The 18,958-nt window shown below is 39.0% G+C and overlaps 1 protein-coding gene across 1 annotated transcript; it reads left to right on the forward strand.

Annotated features, from left to right (window-relative positions):
• Window positions 1-421: 421 nt before the first annotated feature.
• On the forward strand, window positions 422-18,927 carry LOC116506304 (lanosterol synthase-like). The gene is made up of 8 exons (XM_032213979.1): window positions 422-556; window positions 2,513-2,681; window positions 3,986-4,124; window positions 7,256-7,364; window positions 9,609-9,730; window positions 13,695-13,791; window positions 14,786-14,921; window positions 18,844-18,927. Exons 1-8 carry the CDS (start codon window positions 546-548, stop codon window positions 18,895-18,897), a joined length of 837 nt encoding a protein of 278 aa, XP_032069870.1. The 5' UTR covers window positions 422-545; the 3' UTR covers window positions 18,898-18,927.
• Window positions 18,928-18,958: the final 31 nt, after the last annotated feature.

Raw genomic sequence — 18,958 nt, forward strand, 5'->3', positions numbered from 1 at the left:
GCTCTGCAGCAGTCCACATTTAAGCTCTAAGGAGGAAAACCAGATCAAAGCGCGGAAGGGCTAGCGCTCCTCCGTGGCCTCGGCTTTAAATTTTCAATGGTGAAAGCGCCGGAATTTGACTTGCTGAGCATTTCTTTGGATCCTCTCGCTTGCTCCGTTAAAGCTACCAGCGCCTGTTATTGTTCCACATCCAATAACTCGTTCTTCTGTGATTACTCCCTGCAAAGGTTTCTCCTTTCCCATAGGAGACCAACAGCAAGCTTTACTTGGAAACTGACTCCGCCTTTAATTGTACCTAAACTCTCGTGATTGGCTCGTACTTTCATCAGTTCAAATCGGAGGTTTCCAATAGCTTCTTGGGAATTGTAGTTCTCAAGAAGGAACTGCTTTGGGCCACGATTCACACAAAAGACTTCATATCCCAGCGTGCCGCTGAAACAGTCGAGCTGTGAGGTGTGTGATAAGTCCAGCCTTGGCTGTACTTTATTTTATGCCGGTCCTTCTGCTACTGCCTGCAGGCTTCAACCTTAGCTCAGAGTGACAGGATGGATGGAACGTGAGTATTTTGGCATCTCTCCTATTTTAGGCTTCTTCCAGAGCTTTCTGATCGTTTTAGTTTTAGCTTTGTTTGGAAAAATCACTAGGATGCTTTACTTGTGGCGATGCAAAAAGAAAAAAAGAAAAAAAAAAAGAAGAAAAGAATGAAAAATCCAGGACGTAATTGGTGATTTAAAAATGACACATTTTCCCATGGTCTGAGAAGGGATTTGAATCTTCTGTGATCATCTACCCGTTAATTTTTTTGACAAAATGGGAATAATTAAAAACATATTTGTACTATGCATATATGATGTGATACATACATCATTGCTCTGTGCTCTTTCTCTGTTAAACAATTTAAATCACACAGAGGCTGTTTGTGGTTTGGTTGTCCTTTCGTTTCACAAAAAAGGTTAATTTTGATAATATTTCGTGTTATCTGGTCATCAAATTCATTGTTGTATTTTATACATCTTTTTCTTCTTCTGTATTATATTTCTCTACTATATCATAGAAAAACTTGAATTGGTTTGCAATAGCCATAAACCTTTTCTAGATTAAACATAGTAAAATTGACAAATCCCATAAAAATGGCAGAATAAAAAGATATATGGTAAAAATAATCCCTTAAAATAGAGGTGCGGAGGGAGTTAGTGACCAAAGAAGGCTGATGTAAAAAGGCTAGTTTGGTAAGAATGCCTGCAGCACATCGGCTTGGAGCCTGGATTCTTGGCACTCTGAGCTCAGAAAACATCAAGACCCAACACTCTAACCTTATTCTCATATATATTCTCAGCTATTGGAAAGCAAATCATTCTCAAACATGTAAAAAGGTCACCAATGTAGCTCTTTAAATAGCAGTCCCAGAGAAAAGCCGTTTGAGGGGAATTTGATGTCAACAGAGATGTTTCTTCGTTCATCTATTTGAAGGATCTAGAACTTTGACCAAAAATAGAAGCCCTTTTAAATTAAATTAAAACTTTGTAATTTTTCCCACATCATCTGTTGAAATTGACACAATCCCCAGTATCACACCATCAGAAGGTGTGCAAGTAATTACTGGTGCATTTTTACTCTTAAGAGTTTGAGTATATTAGCTGAGTACAATAGTCCTCAACGTACAACCACAATTGACCCCAAAATTCTGTTGTTAAGTGAGACATTTGTTAAGTGAATTTTGTCCCATTTTATGACCAGTTGTTAAGTGAATCACTCAAGATAAGTCAATAACCTGGTTGTTAATTGGATGTGGCTTCCCTATTGATTTTGCTTGTCAGAAGGTTGCAAAAGATGATCATATGACCTTGGGACAATAAATGAACTGTTGTAAGTCGAGGACTACCTATATAAATATTGAACTAAGCCAAGGCACATTGAATTACCATTGGATGAGTATCCCATAATTGGCTGTTTGCATATCATGGTATGATTAATAGAAGGGATGCAAATGCTGAGAAGCAGGAATGGGGCTGAACCCTCCACAACCCAAGCAGCTTCATATTGGAAGCATGCAGGGAGAAGCAGTAGAGATTTTATTTCCTGATTTAATTTTTTATTGGATTTTGAGATTACACGTTTAAACAGATATAGACTAACAGAAAATTGGAAGGGACCTTGGAGGTATTCTAGTGCTCAGGCAGAAAACCCTATATCATTTTAGACAAATGGTTGTCCAGTTTTTTCTTAAAAACTACCACTGTTGGAGCATTCATAACTTCTGGAAGAAAGCTGTTCTACTGATTAATTGTTCTGTTTTACTTATCCAATGGGTTTATTTCCTTACATTTTCTATTACATGTGGCTGTAGCTAGTTTTATTTTATCCACAGTTAATCCATAGTTTAGTTTTAAGCTGGAATCCTAAAAAAAAGCTTCAGACACTGCTTGGATCCTAATGCTTGGACATTTTTCATTTGCAATGCTAGGATGAAGGTTTTACCTAGGGTCTCTCTTTTGCTTTTCACTCCTGTTAGATATTTACAGAGAAGAGGAGGCCCATATAAGACAGAACCAGCCACAGACTTAACCCGCTGGCGTTTGAGTAATGAAGAAGGTCGGCAGCGGTGGCGATATCTAGCAGATGCTGACGGTGTGGAACGGGAGCAGACTGCACTGGAGGCTCATTCTCTAGGGCTGCACACAGTAAGTGACTGATGCTGTTGTGAATATGAGATAGGAGGGGGATGGACAGCTTGCAAAACTCTCAGCAATTTCTTTCAAGTTCAGTCTTTAGGGAGCAGGACAGCTTGTCTGTTGCAAAATATTTCTGTACTCTAGCAGACATGGAAGAGAGCAAATTCATAGTGCATCTTTGGGTCATGTGAGGCACTGTGAAGATCTGTGGAGCGCTACTGTTAACATGAGTATCCAGGAATTGTCCCATGACGCACATTGTCTTTGCAAAAGGGAAAATGGTAATGGTGGGAGTGCGCATCATATTTCTGGGGAGCTTGTCTGTTATTACTTAATTTCTTTTGGAAATGGGCAAATATGGTGAAACTGATTTGCTTGACAAAAACTTCTGAAAGGACAAAACTATGAGAAGATGTGATGGAGTCAGATGGTTTAGGTACACATGTCAGTGCTGGCCCTCTGTAAATTGGAGAAAGGATGCAAAAGCAATCTACAGCTCTCTTTTTAGAAAGATACCATCTGAAATACATGACTTATACTGCAGATTTCAACTTTTATTTCTAGTCTTCTGTAATTAGGAATATTACTTTCCAGTATATACAAGAAAGTGCTTGAAGAAGGCTCATATTCCATATATTTCTCTTACCAATATCTTTTAGTGTTTCAGGCATCAGTGTGTTGGATCTGGGTCCAGAAGAAATATTCAACAGATTCTCACAAGGTGAAAGAGGATACTGCCCTTTAGGAAGCATACAGATACTGGCTGGTTCCATAAAACAATAGATTAAATGAAATCAGGGCTAGATAACCTGTGGTTTATCATACAGTAGGATTGGTCTAGTGCTTAAGGCATCAGGCTAGAAAGTGTGAAACTGAGTTCTAGTCCTGCATTAGCCATTAAAGCCTAGTGGATTACCTCGAGCCAAGCTTCTTCTCTCCACCCAGCTCACCTCACAGGGTTGTTGTAGAGAAAATAGGAGGAGCAAGGTGTTCTGAATATGTTCAATCATTTGTAAAAACCAGTAAACAAAGAACAAGTAAACAAATTCACTATGAATCTTTTCTGGCTGGTATCAGAACTGTTTTTGGTTTGCCTAGGGAGCAAATCCAAGGTCAGCTGCTATCCTTTCTATTGTACCAGAATCAGGGAGAGAGAGCAGTTAAGTACCCCTCCATACGTTGTACTGCTTGAATAAAGCAGTAGACTTCAGTGAACATCTTTATACATATGCCAGTTCCCTTTAGACTTTTATGGACCTATACAGTCTGGTCATTTATATTACTTTCTGGTTCCAATTCTTTCTATTTTGCAGTCTAAAGTCTTCCCAATCTTGCCTACAGCCTGTACTGCAGAAGAGGCAGCGCTAAATGGGATGAATTTTTTTGCAGGCCTACAAGCAGAGGATGGTCATTGGGCTGAGGATTATGGAGGACCTCTCTTTCTGTTGCCAGGTATTATTATAAGAAAGGTCCCAATAGCTTCTTTTCACAGATGGTCATGCATTGGTCAGATGATCAGTGTTTTGTATCAAAGGCAAACAATCTACTAAGCTACATTGGTTGTAGCTACTTCAGAATTAATTACCATATTTTTCAGAGTATAAAACGCACCAAAGTATAAGACGCACCAAGGTTTTGAAGAGGCAAATTTTTTAAAAAGTAGGTAGGTAGATAGAGGGAGAGAAAGCGAGAGAAATACAGTAAGTAGGTAGGGAGAGAGAGAGAATAATTAGGTAGGTAGGTAGATAAAGGGAGAGGGAGAGAGAAATTCAGTAGGTAGATAGGAAGAGAGTGTGTGTGTAGGTAGGTAGGTAGAGGGATAGAGAGAGAAATAGAGAGAGAAATACAGTAGGTAGGGAGAGAGAGTAGGTAGGTAAGTAGAGGGATAGAGAGAGAGGGAGGGAGAAATACAGTAGGTAGGGAGAGAGAGAGAAAGTGTAGGTAGGTAGAGGGATAGAGAGAGAGAAATAGAGAGAAATACAGTAGGTAGGTAGATAGATAGAGGGATTGAAAGAGATAGGGAGAAATACAGTAGGTAGGGCTAGAGAGAGTAGATAGGTAGGTAGATAAAGGGATAGAGAGAGAGAGAAAGAGAGAGAGAGAGAGAAAGAGAGAGAGAGAGAGAAATACAGTAGGCAGGTAGGGGGAGAGTGAGTGAGTGTAGGTAGGTAAGTAGAGGGATACAGAAAGAGAAATAGAAAGAGATAGAGAGAAATACAGTAGGTAGGTAGGGAGAGAGAGTGTAGGTAGGTAGGTAGATGTTTCCAGGTGTATTTATCCATGTGCTGGAGAAGGAACTCACTGACAATCTGCAGCACCTAAGACTTGTTTCTGCTGGCACAGCACTTGATCAATGTAATTCTCATCAATCAGTTAAAGAGCTTTCCAAAAGGGAAAAAAAAGTTTTTTCACTATGGAAACCTCCCAAAAACAGCCCGTTTTTCATGAAAATGGGCCCTTTTTTTCCAAATAAAAGGCATGAATAGCCTTGGGGGGGGGGGCTTGCAGAGTGCTCCTGGGGAGAGGCGGGTGGGGGATCAGCAGAAAATGACCCATTTTTCACAAAAACAGGCCCATTTTTTGTTTAAAAAAACTGCTTATGGAGGCTTATAGAGTGCTGCTGGGAGCTGGGGGGGGGGAGAAAACGGCCCATTTTTTGCTTATTTCTGCCCTCCCCAGCCCCCAGGAGCTCTCTGAAAGCCTCCATAAGAGTATGCACGGCCATTTTGGTGAAGGGGTGGGACTTCAGGAGGCAAAAAATGCTGTATTTGATGTATAAGATGCACCCAGATTTTCAGCCTGTTTTTTGAGGAAAAAAGGTGTGTCTTATACTCTGAAAAATACGGTAAATGTTTCTCTACATGCTACCAATTACTGTAAGGTGACCAGATTTTCAGATTGGTAAAGAAGGACACCTTTGACCTGCGGGGAGGGGGGGGCCTTGATTAAAAATTTTATACGGAGCAACAAAATTTTTCATACAATGGAAAAATAGTATTGCAATATATTTTTTATTTCAACATAACTACACTTTACAAATATAAATTGTAACTGTTGCCAAACATCAAAATTTTGATCATGTGACTATGAGGATGCTGCAACGGTCGCTATGTGTGAAAATGGTCGCTAAGTGTGAAAATGGTCATCAGTCACTTTTTTCAATGCCATTGTAACTTTGGTCACTAAGCCCATTATACCACCTTTCTTGCCACAGTTCTTAAGTGAATAACTGCAGCTGATAAGTTAGCAGCATAAGTGAATCTGGTTTCCCCATTTGACTTTGTCAAAAGGTCACAAAAAGAAATTACATGACTCCAGAACACTGAAACCATCATAAATACGAATCTGTTGCCAAACATCAAAAGTTTGATCGCGTGACCATGAGGATGCTGCAACGGTCGCTAAGTGTGAAAATGGTTGCTAAGTGTGAAAATGGTCATCAGTCACTTTTTTCAATGCCATTGTAACTTTGGTCACTAAGCCCATTATACCACCTTTCTTGCCACAGTTCTTAAGTGAATAACTGCAGCTGGTATTTTGTATTTTGGATAGAATCTTTTTTTAAATAGTCTAAGACAGTTTAAAAAAAGAATCCACACAGAATAAATTGAAGTAAAACATTTCAAACTATTCTTTCTATGCACAATATATTTCAAAGTATTGTGCATAGAATTTTTAAACATGGTTTCACTTCAATTTATTTTGGATAGAATCTTTTTTTAAATAGTCTAAGACAATTTAAAAAAATAATCCACACAGAATTTTAAAAAATCCTATGCACAATAAATAAAATATTATTTTAAAATACATTAAAAAAATAAAAGAAAAAAACCCAACTCACTTACCAGCAGGCTTGCACTCCAAGTAAACCCAGAATGATGTAGATGTTAATACAAAGAACTGAGCAAATTGAGATGGTAAAATTAGTCAGGGAAATATTTTTCAAAGAAACTTTGCCACCATTTTTCGGAGCAACCCTCCAACCTCTGTGCCCCTCCACTCCGGAAAATCCAGGAAGTAACACTTGCGACCTCTCTAGCTATTTCCTGGAGCTCTATGGTACTTGGTCATTTTTTCTTATAAAAGTGAGTAAAAGGGGCGGGGGGGGGTCCGTTTTGTTGCTTTTAACGTTTTAATATCTTCAATGAAAGTACTGAGACAGAGAGAGAGGTTAGACAGGGTGTCTTTTGTCTTGCCCCGGTTAGGATTTCTTAAGCAAATCCACTGGGCTTTCAACATGAAGCCAGAAAATCGGAACTTTTTAAAAATGGCCCAGGACACGGGATAATTTGTTATAAAGCTTGACCATCCCGCTGAAATCGGGACGTCTGGTCACCTTAAATTACTGACTAATAGTTTAAAAGGAATAGATAGCTAGAACAAATTGGCTCATGACGGTGGTGAGTTTAAAAGACAGGTCTGTCTCCAGGCCTCTTGGAATCTTTTAAGGCTAAGCATTCCAGTTCATTGGATTTCAGCAGAAGCTCAGAGACCATTCATTAGTTCAACAGTTTGTTGTTGCTGCCTGAAAAGGCTTTCCATCCTTAACTGCATTTTTCTACCTTCTGGTCTTCTTCCAACAGGACTTCTGATTGTGTGCCATGTTGCTAAGATTCCACTCCCAGAAGAAAGTAGGAAGGAGATGGTGCGTTACTTGCGTTCAGTGCAACTCCCAGATGGAGGATGGGGCCTGTGAGTAAAGCTCAAAAGCCGTTGCTTCAGAAGGACTTTCCCCACTTTCTGTTATTTCATTATCAGTGGTGGTGGCAGTAGCACTAGCAACATTTCAGTTCTCCTCAGCCTAAATAGAGATGTCCCTGAATTTTTTTTTCAATTGTAAATATCTGACAGTCACTCCTTTTTCCAGCTGGCAAATGCCATCCTGGTTCAGAAGGGACTGATATGCCGCTCTTGGTGTGGGCAGTGTGAATTCATAAGCATATTACACAGTGGCATATCATACATGTTTGAACCAAAGGCATAAAAAGGCAAAAGCTCTTATTGCTGATGGGCATCAATGCCTAGCCAATTACTTCAGGAGCAAATGGTTGGGATTCCTAAGGAGAAGATGATACCTGTTTCAGGAATTGGCCAAGAGTGTTTAGTGCCTTAAGAAATCAGTAAGAAATCTACAATTACTTTGCATTTTGAAAGGGTAGTAGAAATTTGTTATCTTGCAAAAATCTACTATTGCAGTGAAATATTTTATGAAACCTTGGAGAATCTTTCTCAGTCTTGGCATACTGCAACTATCATAAATATAAGTCAGTTGCCAAACATCTGAATTTTGATCATGTGACCAGAGGGAAACTGCAATAGTCATAAGTGTGAAAAATGGTTATAAGTCACTTTTTTCAGTTCTTCTGTAACTTTGAACGATTACTAAACAAATGGTTGTTAGTTGAGAATTATCTGTATAGTTATTTCGAACATTTTTCTATCTCTAGGAAATATACAAGACATCAACATGAACCAAAAAAGCTTGTGCATAATCTGTGCTTTTTATCCCTTATTTCCTTCCCTGCCAATACTTTGTTTTATCCAATTTATCTGCTATTGCAATGGCCTGTAGCTTACTCTGTTTTGTATCTTATATATGTCTTTTGTCATGTTGACTAATTTTTATTAATTTGGGGGCTCCGACATAGTTCACACCTGTGTTTATTAATAACATTTGTCCTGTCATAATCTACACTAATTTAAATATAAGTATAGATTTCCCTTTACATAAAACACTACTTTCTTAATAACTGTTCAGTAATTCTAGCGTCACGATTGACAGATTTTTTATGAAGCCAAGAGGGGATAGACTGGACAATTATTTGACTGGGATAGCATAAGGCTTCTGCCTTGAGCAGAGGGTTGGACTAGAAGACTTCTGAGGCTCCTTCCATCACTATGATTTTATTACCAAAATAGTATAAAATAAAGGCAGAGGGAATGACTTTGGTAGAAAAAAAAGTGTGAGAATGAGGGGAGGGCTTAGAACAGACAGTGGCTTTGTTTGGAATAGGTGGAAATTCTGTTGCTTAGTCCTATTTATGCTTCTTAAACCCCTTAAACTCAGCAAATGAAAATGATATGAATTTCAGGAAGACTTCTTAATGCTAGTTTAATGTGTAGTCTTGAAAACTATAAAAATAACTTCCAGACAAATTCATAGCAGATCAATTAAGGTGGAGTTACTTTAAAATGTTTCCTACCCACCTATGGGCTGGGAACTCCTGGCTGGTTCCTGCAGTTGTTTCCAATGCTTCTTCTAACAGATACATTAATTGTAGCTATAGATAGTGAGATGTCCAGACTTCTTTGTTTTCTTTTTAAAGCTATCCTTCCTATAGTTATATTTCTTGAAAGAAATGTTAGATTTATTGCATTGTTAAAATGCGCTAATAGCTTCCTTTCACAAATGAGGTTGAGGAATGACTTTCTGTCTAAAAGACATTGTCTTCTGTCTTCCACATTGTCTAGAAGGTGGAATGTTTAATTAATAGAAGAGAGAAAGAAACTCAAAACAGCCCAGATAACACCATATTCCTAATGTTTATATGGCATTTATATGGCCTGGATGAATAGGAAACAAATCCATAGAGTTGTTATCACTAGTGCTCATTAAGCTTTACTTCTCTGATTTATCATTTGAAAGCTTAGGGATTACAGTATTAATTTTTCCTATTTCTGGTGAATTGATTCTGCAAGCAAACTGTAATTCTACCTAATCTCAATCTGCAGCATTATATTTCTCTCTTATGCATTTAAAATAAAACTCTAAAATATAGCCATTGTTAGTCAAGTTGTAATAAAATTACTCCATGCTCTTTTATTTTGCCTTCGTTGGTTTAATCAGTTCTTAAAAATTCACAGAACTTGAAGTACAGTTGGGTTTTCTTGTGTGAACACATCTACCTAATACTTTTCTTGTTTGTTGTCTGTTAGACACATTGAGGACTTGTCTAAGGTATTTTCTACTGCTCTGAACTACACGGCCATGCGTATTCTTGGAGTCAGCGCTGATGATCCAGATTTAGTGAAGGCTCGAAATAACCTCCATAGCAAAGGTGAATGACCAGTTGGAGCCTGGAAATAAATGTGGCTTTTATTTTTCATTTTATCATCATTTGATGCCTTTGGAAAAAAGAACTCTCTGCTTACAGAATAATCGCAAATTATGGTTTATGTGTTTATGGATTAAGTTGATTTCATCTCTTAGTGACCATATCAGTACACTGTCTTTAGAGATATTTATCCCTATTCTGGCCCTTCAGGTCTTCCTGTCTTCAGTGTCTTTATTAGTGTCAATACCACTTCTTGTCATTTGTAAGAGCTTTCTGAAACTTTTATTAGGTTGCTTCCTGAGATCTTTGCCTATATTTACTTTAGTTTCTGTTTTCTTTTTGGCAATTTCCACTTCTTATTCTGACATCTAGTGTTCTTTATTCTATTTTTGGCAGTCTTTTTTCACATTTATTCTTAACAATTTCTCTGATATTATTCCTCATTTCCTCTGATCCTCTGTCAAATTAGGTTCAGGGCTTCCAAGCAATTCCTGACAAGCTCCTTGAAAATGGTGGATATATGCTCAAGATTGTATCATAGAAACAAGTTGGCTTTGTTCTTATGCTTTAGGTTAGTTTGGAACTTGTACATGAACAGTTCATGATCTGTTCCATAGTGAGTGTCTGGCCACATTTTTGCTCTTGTAGCTGAGTCTTCCACATCCTTCTGCCAATAGCATAGTTATTTTCATTTTTGTATTCATCTTCTATGATGTCCAACACTTTAGATGTTTGAAGATTTTGATAGCAGTGAAGTAATTAGATTGCCAGAAACTGATACATTGTTCTGTTCTTGAAGGAGAAGTTGGAGGCATGTCAAAAGAGGAATCAGCCTAGAGTGTTTACATAATCACAAACAGACTAAATCCAGCTTGTCTTGAATTCCGTTGACTTTATCTAGTGCCAAAATAGTGCTAAAGTTTAGTTCAGTAAATTCCTGTGTATAAGCATGAATTGTAATAAATCAGTTTAATTGGAACTTCATGTGTGCTCCTGTCTTTCATGGCTGACCATTCCAGTTCAGTTTCCTAAGCCGTATAGTCCAACTATATTTTCTTCATCATGATTTCCACCATTGACATTCCAATCCAAGACCGAGTGGCTGTTGTGTTTTCCTCCCAAAAATTTGATCAACATACCATCACTCAGGCTGGGGGGACAAAACTTATACCCCTCAGAAAGGGCCCGCAACTTGGGAGTCCTCCTGGACCCACAGCTGACTTTTGACCACCATCTCTCAGCTGTGACCAGGGGGGCATTTGCCCAGGTTCGCCTGGTGCGCCAGTTGCGGCCCTACCTGAATCGGGAGGCCCTCACAACAGTCACTCGAGCCCTTGTGATCTCCAGGCTGGAATACTGTAATGTGCTCTACATGGGGCTGCCCTTGAAGAGCATCCGGAGACTTCAGCTAGTCCAGAATGCGGCCGCGCGAGTGATTGTGGGCGCACCACGGTTCGCCCACATAACACCGATCCTCCGTGAGCTGCACTGGCTACCTGTCGATCTCCGGGTGCACTTCAAGGTTCTACTCACCACCTATAAAGCGCTCCATGGTAGTGGATCTGGCTATTTGAGAGACCGCCTTCTGCCAATTACCTCCCTGCGTCCCATCAGATCGCATAGAGTTGGCCTCCTCCGTATTCCATCCGCCAGTCAGTGCCGACTGGCGACTACTCGGAGGAGAGCCTTCTCTGTTGCGGCTCCGACACTATGGAACAATCTCCCCGTGGAGATTCGTACCCTCACCACCGTCCAGGCCTTCCGCACAGCCCTCAAGAACTGGCTAGCCCGTCAGGCCTGGGTATAAGTTTACTTTTGCCCCTCCCGAATGTTGAGTGAATGTTGAGTTTTACTATTTAATTTACTTTTGTGCACATTTCTTTTTGTATTGTCTGACACTCCCTTCCCTTTTGACTGTAAGCCGCCCTGAGTCCCCTCAGGGAAGAGGGCGGCCTATAAATGTCTAATAAAACAAAAAACAAACAAAACAATCTCCAAATAGCACATTTTGTTTGCATATTCTACTGATTTCACGTTAAACTGGATCATAAAACTTGTCCATAAAATTGGACAAGTTGATCCAAACACTGGACCATAAAATTTCCTCTTTTTCTGCATCAGTGATTGGAGAATATACTTTGATAACCTTCATATTAAAAGGTTGTACAGGAAGTGTAATGGCTAATATTTGATCATTGCTACCTTATGCCCAAATACTACTTTCACTAGATCCTTCCTGATTATGAAAAAAATGCAATTTCTTTGTTTTTGTGTCCTGAGTAGTAAACAGTATGGTCAACTGGCTGAAAATATCCAGTTGGCATTCATTTTAATTTGCTGATGCCAAAGACTTAAACATGTAGCAATTTCCTATTTCATTGTTTTGAGCTTTCCCATGTCAGGAGGACTTGAGGGGGAATATTACATTTTTACTTTAGATTTTTCAATGCATTCTTGATTCTCCGTGATCATGTTTGTTATTATGAAAATCTAGGAGAAGAAAAAAAGATCAGCTTGATGCCAACCTGCCTCCTTTTCTAAATATCTAGCTAAGAGGTTCCTCTGGTTTTCAGATGATATTTTCAGATGATTGAAGCTGCTCAGTAATTAACATGCCTAATGCTGTTCATTGATTAATAGTTTGCTAATTAATTGGAACTTCATGTGTGCTCCTGTCTTTCATGCCTGACCATTCCAGTTCAGTTTCCTAAGCCGTATAGTCCAACTATATTTTCTTCATCATGATTTCCACCATTGACATTCCAATCTCCAAATAGCACATTTTGTTTGCATATTCTACTGATTTCACGTTAAACTGGATCATAAAACTTGTCCATAAAATTGGACAAGTTGATCCAAACACTGGACCATAAAATTTCCTCTTTTTCTGCATCAGTGGTTGGAGGAAATGGGAATGATTATGTGACCACTTGTGAATTAAATGTTACTTACATTATTCAATTTTCCTAGTGTAACGGCTCCTCTCCTAACTTGAGAAAGTAAAGACTCTTGAAACTGATTATTTCAAAAGGAACCTTTAATCAAGCAGGATGGAAACCATTAGAAGCAAAGCAGCACCTAAAAACCTTTAGGCCATGCAAATGGGATTAAGCTGATAATGACCCCTCCCCTTTGTCAGAATGCAGATTCTGACCAATATACAAGTGTGAAGATGCTTCCTTAACTCTTCTGCCCTGGGAGTCAATAAAGCACACGTTCCCATGGCTATCTCTAGTTAGACATCAAAGTTATATATCCTACATGGCTACCATAAACATCCCTGGAGAGATGTTGGAACCTTCAGTCTCCTGGTGACAGGAAACCAGTTGTAAAGTTGTAAAACTCAGTTGTTTCAGATGCAGCTAATGATTTAACTACGAGGCTCCCCTCCTCCCAATTGAATGGCAGTATCACTTTTAGGGATCTGACACCTAGGAAGTCTTTAAGTAGGAAGCACCATCTCTTCTTTCCTAAGAGTTCCCTGTTTTACTTAGCCTTGTGAGTAGATTTGTTCTTCTAGTCTGCTCCAAGTCCAATGAATAGTAGGTATTTGTATTAGTTCTATGGGAGGTAAAAAGTTACTCATTAGCTCTTTCTTGCTTTCTCTCTGACTGAATAAATTGAAGCCACTCTTTTACTTTTTGTTTTCTACTGTATGTTGTACATTTTCCTGGCCAGAAACTTCAGGAGATATGAAAAGTCTATCTGTAAAGAATGACTCATAAAAACTGTTGTTATGAACAGCGCTAATGGAAAAAGAGGAAGGAAGAGGCCAGACTATTTGGTAGCAGTGTCTTTTCGGGACTGAGAAGGCAAGACACACCACATAGGCGGAGGGAAAAAGGAGAACCGTAGCTCTTAAATAGATCATTTCTCCCCTTTCTTTTCCTCTGTAATAACTATGAACTGTTTATGTTTTATAAAGTTGTCAGCTGTTTTGATATTATTCTGTTTTGGAATTCTTCAGGTGGTGCTGTAGGAGTCGCTTCCTGGGGTAAATTTTGGCTGGCTGTCTTGAATGTCTACAGTTGGGAAGGAATGAATACGTTGCTTCCTGAGATGTGGTGTGTAAATCATCATCAAGAAAATTATACCCAGCTTCTGTCTGTGTTCGTTATATGGATGGATGCACTTGACCCAAAAAATTCCCAACCCTGTTTACCATCCCCCCTTCCAAGATACAAAGGTTTCTTAGAATTTGCACCTGCTGTTTGCAAGTCAGTTAATTTCCTATTCATTCAGATCAGTTTATTATCTTTCAACTGCTGTTGAAAGTGACATGCTGTTTGCAAGTCAGTTAATTTCCTATTCATTCAGATCAGTTTATTATCTTTCAACCCATGTTCCAGATTATCCCCCCTATCTCCTTCCAAAACAGACCACTTGTAAGTTTAAACTGCTGAAAATTTATTTATGAGGTAAGAGGTATAGGGAAAGCTTCATAATGAATTCTTAGTTGTATTTTCATGGTGAGACTGAAGAAGTCACATTATTAATGGAATCTGTTTCAGTATTTAGTATGAGGATTTTTTCCCTGGGCTCTTGAATGTCCTCCTTTACTTTCTCTTCTGTTTTCTTTTCTACAAGCTGAGGAGGAATTTCCTATATTTACTTTTAAAAATTCACCACAATGTTTAAGATTAGAATCTAATACCCCCTCCCCACAAGGAGTGTATGGTGCTTTAAGCACTACCAAATGGCTTTCTAAACTTGTCTACCAATTAGAGTAGCAAGAGTAAAAAGGGTCACTATATCACAGTTTTCATCTAAGACCAAAAGAGTACAACCTGATTCCAGTATTTTGGATACTGTCCCCAAAGGTGAAATTATTTATACATTGGACAACTTCACGGAGGCTCTTTGAGGTCTGATAGTTGCTAGAGATGGGCATGCCAGTGGCCAATTTTTCAAAGCCTGCTGGATGAAGTGTGTTTAGGCAGCCACTCCATGTTTTGTTGTCATGATCTTTTTGCATTTCCTACAGTCAAGTTGTTACATTGTCTTTGCAGGCAATCGTCCACTGTTACAAGCTTTTCCCTTCTTTCCACTTCACAATAGGTTGTTTCCTTCATGGATGCCAGCTAACCCTTCCACACTTTGGTGTCATTGCCGCCAGGTTTACCTGCCAATGGCCTACTGCTATGCTGTCCGCCTCACTGCAGAAGAAGATGAACTTATCTTGAGCCTTCGACAGGTAGTTGCCAAAGCATAGCTTTCCTATTAGTCCAATGACTTTCAATTAATGGAATCTCTAATCTTGTTTAAGATGTAGGGTTGGGCGAATTTTCAGTTTCCCAGTCCCCAAAGGATTCCAAAATTGAAATATAGGAAAATGCCTTTTGACCCCCCCCTTTTTTTTTGCTCTAAATATATATATATATATATATCAAACCAATTTAGAAGAGGTGTACATGCTTCAAAAATTATTTCAAAGCGGTATTATAAAATGCATGGGATTTTAAAGCAGCTACATTTTTCAGGCTTCCACACATTCAGCTCATTAAAGCACCCCTGTATTTAGTGCTGCTTTAAAGAGATGCTGTGCTTGTGCTCTTTCATATTCCAAAACATCTTTCCAAATAGTTTTCAAAGAATGTACAGCCTTATTATTTAAGCTTGTAATTCTCTGTTCATAAAATAGAATAAAACCTCTGAAAATTGACCCAAGGGACTGAATGAAAGTGGCATGCTGAACAACTGTACTGAAATGTACACATGCCTCATTTTACTTTACAGAAACACACATAATGAAAACATAGTAAAATCATTCATGCAATACTACATCATACAAAATCAATACATTTATGTATGTATTATTTTCTCATGAAAAAAAGAGTCAATTTTAGTCTGTTTCTTATTCATGTTATGAAGGTAAGTGGAGAAAGCACTCTGAATGCTGGCCATACCACTCACTATATCTAGGCAATTTTCCATGGCAAATGACTTTAATTGCATTATCAAATGACTGACATCATCTTCTTTTGGAATATCTGCAGTTTTATTATCCTCATTTAATTCTTTTGCTTCATCAGTTGCTTCCAGCACTTTTCCACTGGGTTGTACCTCAGTCAGTACTGATTGGAAAATTGCTTCTAAGTCAGGGTCAGGAATTTGCTTCTGCAGACGAACCATAGGTTTGGATGTTAGCATTGACCCACTGCAGAAGCTGGGCTCAGTAGTGCATTTACAGTAGAATGTTTTGATTATGCCTTGTCAAGAGGTTGAAGTTTTGATGTAGTGTTTGGAGGCAAAAAAATTAGTTTGTAGGATGATTCACTTGGGGATGGCTAGGACAATTGTCCAGAAGAATGGGCCATTTCTTCTTCATTTCTCAGTCAATACCACTTATCCCCTCCTCAAATAAGGCATCAGTCATCCATGTAGGTTTGTTAAGATTTCCAGGTGATGGGAAGGTCTTTGGGCTGCAGGTCAGTGCACAGCAGAACTGTGACTCATTCCTTAGAAAGTTTTCCTTTGTGGATGCCAGCTAACCCTTCCACACTTTGGAATCATGTGTTTGTTAAACGAACCTCACTTCCCCTATTGATTATTTATTTGAAGCCAGTTGGGAAAGTAACAAATGGTGATCACATGACCCTTGGACAGTGCAACTGTCATAACTGCATGCCAGTTGTTAAAAAGTTGAATTTTGATCACGTGTCCATGGGGATGCTGATTCAGTCGTAAGTGTGAAAACCAGTTATAAGTCACTTTTTTCAGTGCCATTGTAATTTTGAATGGTCACTAAACAAATGATTTAAGACTGCCTGTAGTCCAGATATCTCCACCAAGAGGCAGCACAGCAGGACCTGGCCCATAGCTTCTGTTTCTCCCTGACTTATATTTTAGAGGTGTTGCTAAATTGGCTGTTGAAAAGAGCAGGTGGAAGGGCATTACAGTGGGATAATCTAATTTATTTATTAAATGTACTTATGAAATGTATGTGACACTCATCTCACTGTAAAAGTAAGTCTTACAGCATAATAAAAAGATAATACAAAACAATTTTAAAAGTAAGAAAGATTAAATACAGATAAAAAACCAAGAGGACATATGACATGGTGGGGATATTCTCTCTGCATAGTCAGCCCCAGCATTAAGCACCCTTATTGGAGCCCTAGGCCAGCCAACAGAGCCAGGTTTTAAGGCTCTTCTGGGAGGCCAGGAATATGGGGCCAACCTTACCTTCAATGGAAGAATCTGCCAAATGTCGGGAGCCACAACAGAGAAGGCTCTTCTCCTAGATCCTGCCAAAGAAATTATTGCACATGGGAACTCGGTTTGCTGTGGCCTAGAGGTGGAGCTGTATGCTGTCTTAAAGGACTATTTGTTATATTCTAAAACATTGGGATAAGAATACACCTATGCTTAGTAAGAAAGCTTTTCCAGAGGCAGTGGGATACTACTGAGAATGTCAATCTTCTGGTCTCAGTCAACTCATACCACCAATTACTTTCAAGTTGGGTCCTTTTGCTTTTGCTTTTTTTGTTTTTTGTTTAGTGTATGGCACATTTTAGCCAGGGATCACTGAAGCAGCTGGCTGCCTCTGTGAAAGGATTGTTTTCAGGCGGTGTTATCTTATCCGCAGGATGCCAGGATGCCAGTAGATAATCAAGGGAGGCTCCTTTCCTGTCCCTACATGGTTTATTTGCTCATGGGAATCGAGCTGCCAAGCTGCCGACTTCAGCAGAGTGCAGGATCAGCGTCTTACCATGAAAACAATGTCACTTAATATTATACTATTACTAACCCCTTAACAATCAAGCTCATGAAGAACTAGACAAACCAATCCATCATGTAGAACTAGAAAGTTTTGAAATATATAGTTAAAACAATTAGGACAACATGAATGGGGCATCCAGCAATTTGATATATGTCAAAATGCTCTATTTGAGGGAATGCACTAAAACAAGTTTCCAACTTATATTTATACTGTGTAATAAATAACTATATTCACACCAAATCTGAAGACTTTATTTCCTCAAACTATGATCCACAGGCTAAATCTGACCTGCCATTTGTTTGTATACAGCCCATGAGCCATGAATGAACAGGCAAGTGGGTGGCAGATTATCAGTGCCATATTTCAGCCAAGGGCCGTGGATGCGTGAATATCCTAGGTGGCCATAAAGGCCTATCAGTCAGCCTGCTTTCTGACAGGCTGGCACTGTCCAATGGCTACTGTGCTGTTTGGCCTGCAGTCTTGCCATCTTATACCTGCAAAGACAGAGGTAGGATCAGGCCCTTGATCAAAAGAATTTCCCGAATCCTAGTTTAGACCAGTTATGTTGCATAGTATGTTCTATTCAACATGCAAAGTGAAGCAGGACAATTTTCTGTCACAGAATGATTCTCCCACAGAACGATGCTCTGCTCTTTATTTCAGCAAAACAACCTGAAACATATCCCAGTAAAATAAGCTTGTCAACTCATGAGTAGAAATCATAACTGCAGCAAGGGAATGTTCCACTGAAATCTTTCTTTTTGGCCAAACATCATTTCAGGGAAAAAAATACCAAAAAAAAATCTGTTTCTGAGATATTGAGACCAGCCAAATTGATCAGTCAATATTTTTAATATTAGACCCAAAATTTTGGATGGAATCACAACTAGCAGATAGGAGTTTGTTAGCAGCTATCTTTCAAAAGGCAGTTTTGAAGGAAGAAAAGATTCAAAATGTTCAGACTCTGCCTTAAACTCACTTATAAATGAGGCTAGAAGTTCCTATTGCAGTTAGTGTAATTCTTACTTTTGGGACTTCATCCTGTTGTGAAAGTATAGGCAGTCCTCATCTTACATCCATTTGTTTACTGACCATTTGAAATTACAACACTACTGAAAAGTGACAATCAGTACTCAACTATTGCAGCATCCCAGAGTGACATGATCAACATTTAGGAGCTTGGCAATTAGCATATTTTAGCATATATTAGCATATATTAGCATATATTAGCATATTTTATGGTGAAAGCACCGGAATTTGACTTGCTGTGTCCCTGCATTTCTTTGGATCTTCTCGCTTGCTCCGTTAAAGCCACCAGCGCCTGTTATTGTTCCACATCCAATAACTCGTTCTTCTGTGATTACTCCCTGCAAAGGTTTCTCCTTTCCCATAGGAGACCAACAGCAAGCTTTACTTGGAAACTGACTCCGCCTTCAATTGTACCTAAACTCTCGTGATTGGCTCGTACTTTCATCAGTTCAAATCGGAGATTTCCAATAGCTTCTTGG

Source organism: Thamnophis elegans, chromosome 3 (assembly GCF_009769535.1).
Source record: "Thamnophis elegans isolate rThaEle1 chromosome 3, rThaEle1.pri, whole genome shotgun sequence".
NCBI lineage: Eukaryota > Metazoa > Chordata > Lepidosauria > Squamata > Colubridae > Thamnophis > Thamnophis elegans.